This window comes from Telopea speciosissima, unplaced genomic scaffold (genome assembly GCF_018873765.1).
Source record: "Telopea speciosissima isolate NSW1024214 ecotype Mountain lineage unplaced genomic scaffold, Tspe_v1 Tspe_v1.0778, whole genome shotgun sequence".
Taxonomy (NCBI): domain Eukaryota; kingdom Viridiplantae; phylum Streptophyta; class Magnoliopsida; order Proteales; family Proteaceae; genus Telopea; species Telopea speciosissima.
The window spans coordinates 8,075-13,834 of NW_025318114.1; the positions used below are offsets into that span (position 1 = coordinate 8,075).

General features: G+C 43.5%; 1 protein-coding gene across 1 annotated transcript; it reads right to left on the reverse strand.

Moving 5' to 3' along the window:
- Nucleotides 1-1,621: 1,621 nt before the first annotated feature.
- Nucleotides 1,622-5,295, reverse strand: LOC122648319 (FT-interacting protein 1-like). The gene is given in 4 exon segments (XM_043841551.1): nucleotides 1,622-4,228; nucleotides 4,231-4,375; nucleotides 4,377-4,446; nucleotides 4,449-5,295. Coding segments are annotated over 4 exon segments (3,150 nt in total). The 5' UTR covers nucleotides 4,780-5,295; the 3' UTR covers nucleotides 1,622-1,624.
- Nucleotides 5,296-5,760: the final 465 nt, after the last annotated feature.

The window sequence follows — 5,760 nt, forward strand, 5'->3', positions numbered from 1 at the left end:
GGCAATTGGGAGGTGAGTAATTGGCGTAGTAATTGGGAGGTTATATACGTTGGAGGATTAAATGAGTTGGAGGTGGCAACATTTATGGGAGGCTTAATAGTGGAAGTCATGTGACAAGGCGGGGTTAATGCATGCAGATTTTGAGGAGTTGGATTGACGATTATGGGCTGGTCCAAAGGAAGTGTGGTAACGGCTGGAACCATAGGTAAAGTAACGGTCGACACACACCGTGATTGATGCATGTTGGCCGGTGACTGGCCGTTGTTGACGTCTCCGGCCAAAATCGATGTAGCAACCGAAGTGTTGCGGGACTGCGACCCAGACGCTGATGTACACAGGAAGGACTTGCATGGAGCCTGCTCGATAAGACGAGGTTTTGGAATCGAAGCTCTAATGGTGGAGGTGACAGAGAGAATAACAATTAAAAGAAGGTTCTTTCAGTGCCAATTTATTTATATTCTCCTTGGCCAGTTGATCTTCTGTGGTGAGGAAGAGGGAGACAGAGAGTTCGACGCTGAGAGGGGTTGGGGTGAGAGAGTTGGAAGCTTTAGTATGGAAAAATGGCGCCGAAGGAAAGGAAACTAAGGGTTAGCTTTAACCTTAGTCTGATACGCAGCGTGGGTTACAAAAGTTGAAAACTTGAGGAATCTCATGATCAACAAGCGGACACACGGGGCCACCGTGCTCAGGTTCCCAGTCTCTGTTTCAGAGAACTATTACGTTTTTAGGGGTTTCTCTTTTGATTTTCATTTGTTTGTATTGATGTTTTCCCCTTTCATCTACTAAATTGTTCAGGTCAACTATCTGGGAACATTCACCCAAAAAAAAAAAAAAAAAAAAAAAAAAAAAAAAAAAACTATCTGGGAACTTTCCGATTGTCCTTGACGGGGTTGTTCGGTGGAAATTTGTGGATTTTTACCTTATAATCTGCTTGCAGTTATTCTTCTATTAAAATGGATGCGCAAAGAATTCTGCAAGAAATTATCTGTGTGATGTGTGATATATTTGCTCAACATCGATTGTAGGCCCAAAATTGACTTGCATTGCTTGTGCCTCTCCATCTGGGTTATCTTGACGTTCTTGTTTCAGTCATTCAGATGAGATGACCCACCTCGCCAAAAAATGAAAAACGAAAAAGGGGCAAAAAACATTTATAGAGTCTTCACAAAAGTTTGTTTCTGTGGACTTCTTGTTATAGGTGGGCACCATATTCTTGCTTTCCCTGCTGTTCTTTTCTTAGCTGAAAAAATCCTTTTCATAATGATGGTTTAGACTTTGGAGTTCGTTCACAAGCTTGATTTCATTGGACTGTCTACTCCTGTGAGAAATTGGATAAGTAGAAAGGGGGAGGGGGGAAATTCTATCAACACAATTATTGAATCATATTAATTATTACATCAGGAAGCATTAGCATTGAGGCAAAGGCTCTTGCCTTGGAGTAATATACAGTCATATATCTTCGTAGGACACAAATTTAAAATATAAACCATTGCACTCATTGACTCTATATGAACAACTGAACAAGGAACAATTTTGTAAGACTATAATTAGAAAGGGTTCCAAAGTAGCCATCAAACATATCACAGCAGTGGGATCAGTTATGAGACCCCCCCCCCCCCACCTCTCAGATCATGCTGTCCACACGAGCTGGCAATCTCTTGAAGAAATTGCTAGGTACTAAGGGTAGTTTGCTCCGGAATCTAGGGTGGCGGAGCATGTGTAGGCCTGTGACAAGCCCCACTACTCTGAATGGTGTAATGTACAGCACCACAGCAGCCAACAGACAAAAGATTATAAAGAGGCTGGTTGCTCTTGGGTCTCTCCAGCTGAGCAAAGACTGAAATCTTTCCCCCTGTGTTGCCATGTCCCCAACTACAGTCTGTATCCTTCCGGCTACACTTCTAAGCCGGTCATACCTCATCTGGACTATGTCATGGGGTTTAGATGTTGGGAAGGTGTCGAATTCCTCATCTAGCTCATCTGGATGAACCGCTTCTGCCCATGAAAGTTTAGTATCCATGTGTGGTGGGTGCCTTGGGCGGAACCTGTAGTTCCATATTCCGATGAGGAACATATAGAGGAAGATCGTTGGAAGTATCAGTTCCGGATACCAGATCAGTATCAAGAACAGAACATGAACCAGTACTGTTGTGATTGCGTTCTTCCAATGGCAAACATCATCTAACCATCTACTGATAGAGATAATACCTGAAAGTAGTGACATGACCCTAAAGAAGTTAGCTTTGCTTCTTCTCATACTCCACATGTGTGAATCCACATCCAGCATGTACTCAACAACCTCTTTCCTGAGTGGTGGCTCAGCCCGTCCAAGCCTCATGGCTACAATGTTCATTGCCTGGTATCTAAGACTGTCTAACTGGTTCACCGTGAAAGGATGCAGGTAATGCATCTTTGGCAATAGAGGATGAGCATAGATGTATATCATGTTAGCCACAGATAGGCAAGTGAAACGAACTGCTAACTGGAGCTCCCCCATCTTCTTTACCCCAGATGGATGTAGAACTAGTAGTGGGTAAGAGTGTGTATAAATCCGATCTGCTTCAAGGGTTGATAGTCGAATTCTTACCTTCCCAATCCTTGAGTCTCTTGCAGGGCCTCCACCAGCTGCTTTCTCATTGCTACCTACATGACAGTTATGGAAAATCCCAAGTGTGATTACCGTACAGGGGTCATACACTTCCCATGTATATTGCTCATTCCATTTGGGGTTAAAGCTGTCAATTATTGTTCTGGTTCTTACCCACTTCTGTCCATATTTTGCTACGCAGTATGCATCTGTGGAGCCTCGACCATCCTTCGTCTTCATCGGGAGGAGGTTTTGTGCACTTAAGACGCCTACCTCCAATATGCCGACCGGTTGCTTCCAAAGCTGCCTTGCAGTAGGGCGTTGGTCGCTTATGTACATAGTTGATTCATCAAGCACATGGTAACCACCCTCAAGGCACACTCTTAAGTGCACTCTGCTTGAAAATTTGAGTTCCTTCCTTCTGTCTCCTTCCAATATTCCAAACCCAAATTTCTCAAGGTTGAACCAACGAGAATGCACAGGCCGGTGGTCCAGGCGCTTCTCAAATATGCTGAACGGCAGACTAATCTTCCCTAGCACATCATCTTTGGACGGGTGCACTCGATCCTCAACTGTAAGAACCAGCTGTTCTTCAAAGGGCTCAGCTGCTACAAAAACTAGATCTTCATTCCACATGGGATTGGCGGTACGTGTTGGGCATATCTTGGTTTTGAGCACCTGGTTGCCTATCTGAACCTTCACAGAAACTTCGGGGAGGCGGTTTTTGTCATATGGTTGTATGTCTTGGGCTTCAATCACATTCACCCTTAAGTACCATAGTTTAGGTGAGACATAGACCTTAGATCGGGTGTTGAAAACACCCTCTCCGTGAACAGAAGCAGCATCTGAGTGCCAGGCCTCTGAGAAGGCTTCATCAGCTTGCGTTCCCATCCAAACTGCTAGCATGATCTCACCTCTGACCTTGCCCTCTCCACGCCGTTCCTCCAATCTGTACCACTGAGGTGCCAAGGGACTATCTGGTGGCACCCTAGTTGGCACCTCATTCAGGTCAAATATCACCTTGCCGAGATACTCGTCTCTGCCCACCATCTCTTTGTCCTTGACAAAAACCTCCAGCACTGATGACTGGATTCGGTCTTTGGAGAATGCAAAGACCTGGTTCCACTCAGGGTTGGTCTTCTTCTCAAAATGCTTTGTTTTCCCCTTGTAATTCCCAAGTTTCACCTCTGCATATGGGTCACAGCTTCCAGTGATGGCAGTGGGGGGTAGATCTTTGGCTTTGACGACTCGAACATACAGATAGAACATCTGTTCTACTAGGTCATATGTGCTGGTGAATTTGTCTCCCATCATCCATCCTCCACTGGCAAGTACTCCTCCATTTGGCCATTGCTCTCCTAGGTGGGGATTGGTGTCCTTCAATTCATAGTCTTCTTGGTTGTTAGGATGGGTTTTTGGGTTGATCTGCTGCATGGTTAGTGGCACTCCTACGGGTGGTCTCTCAACCGATATTCCGGGTTGTGGAGAAACTTGCTGCTTGTGTATGTATTGAGTTGTCTCAACTGTAACTTCTATGGGCTCCTTTATCTCCTCCTCTGGCTCTTTTGTAGCAGTAGCTGCTGTGCCAGTGGTTTTAGTAACTGCAGCTGGGGCAGAGCTATTGATTTCAGAAACTGTGGTAGTAGAACAGCAGCTTTGGTAGTAGCCGAAGTTGCAAAGTTACTGCTACTAGTAGTGGCTGCAGTTCCAGAAACAGCCAAATATCCTGTAACAATGTTTGTAGTATTATCAGAAACAGGCAGTGATGGTGGAGGATTGTTCGGTGGGGGGAGAGTTGGGTTCAGATTCGAGTGAAATAGAAATTTTCAGGCCAATATCACCTTTGATGGATGAGAAAACCACTTGATTTCTAAATGGAAGTGTTCCAAAATTTCATCTCCTTTTCTGACTATATTTGAGCCAAGAATCCATACCTTTCCAAGGAAGTTGCTAGCAGGGAATGATTTCCTCTTGTTATAGACAGAGACCTCAATGTTTTGATGATGGAGCGTGTTGGGGTCGTCCAAATTGAAGAGGAGTTTCTGGTTCCAGACAGGGTTGAGATTTCTACTGACTGTATGTTTTCTGGTTCTTTGGTTCTCAAAGTCAACTTCTACAAATGGACTGGAGGATCCTTCACCATCTTTGGGCATAAGATCATTAGTGTCCAGCACGTCCACCACAAGCTTCATGGTCCCTTTTCTGCTAGGTTTACTGCTTTGAAAAGCTGCAAGGAATCGGCCCTTCACAAGAAACCTGAAGCTCTATTCTGAAGCAAAGGTGTCCCAGGTAGGAAAGTAAAAGTTAAAGAAAGGAATAGTTGAGGTTTTTGTCTAGAAATCATTCTAATTTTGTTCCTATCATGGCAGGCTTTGTTTTGGTTGTAGAGGAAAAAGAACGCTTTGATGGAGAAGCCATTCGTGAACGCCACAGTTGCCTAACAGAGGGGCTGAAGGAGAAGAGAGGGAAAGAGGCATGAAGAGTTGTTCAAAAGCTTCCAAGGGGGCCAGACTCTTTTCTTAGTAGGAAACAAATGGTCTCTTTTCAAAAAGGGGCCAGACTCTTTTCTTAAAGGCTCCACCCCAAGAAGACAGAGAAGGTCTTTTTGGGTTTATAATGAACGAATAGAGTGCATGTTAGCTTAACTAGATTCTGGATTAAAGTGGTACCATACCCTTTGTCATATGTTCACAAGGAAACTTTACTATCACAATTACCTTTGGTTCTGTTATAGAATGCTTTATTTTGGCCTCTGTGTAGCTGTGTTGTAGGGACATGCCTTTCTTCTTTGGGCAGCAAAGCTAATGTAGAGAAAAGCAAGTGGAAAAAAGAAAGAAAAATAAAGATTAAAACAGAGAGCAGAGTGGAAGAAAAGTAAAGTACTAAACCAAAAGCTCAAGAGGTTGTGTGAGTTTGCCAAAGATGCTTTTCCTCTGCTTTATTCTTTCTTCTCTTCGTTGCTTTAATTTTAATATATTTCTTGGGTGTATTTGTAATCTATGATTTGCTAACATACCTTTCTGCATCTAATAATTAAATTTCACACAAATACTTCTTTTGTAATCTTGGTTGTCTTTGAACTCATGGATTTACTGTGACTATCAAATGACAATCACACATTGTGGATTCTAACTTGGCATTTGCAGCAAAGCTTATTCTATCTGTAGAGGGCT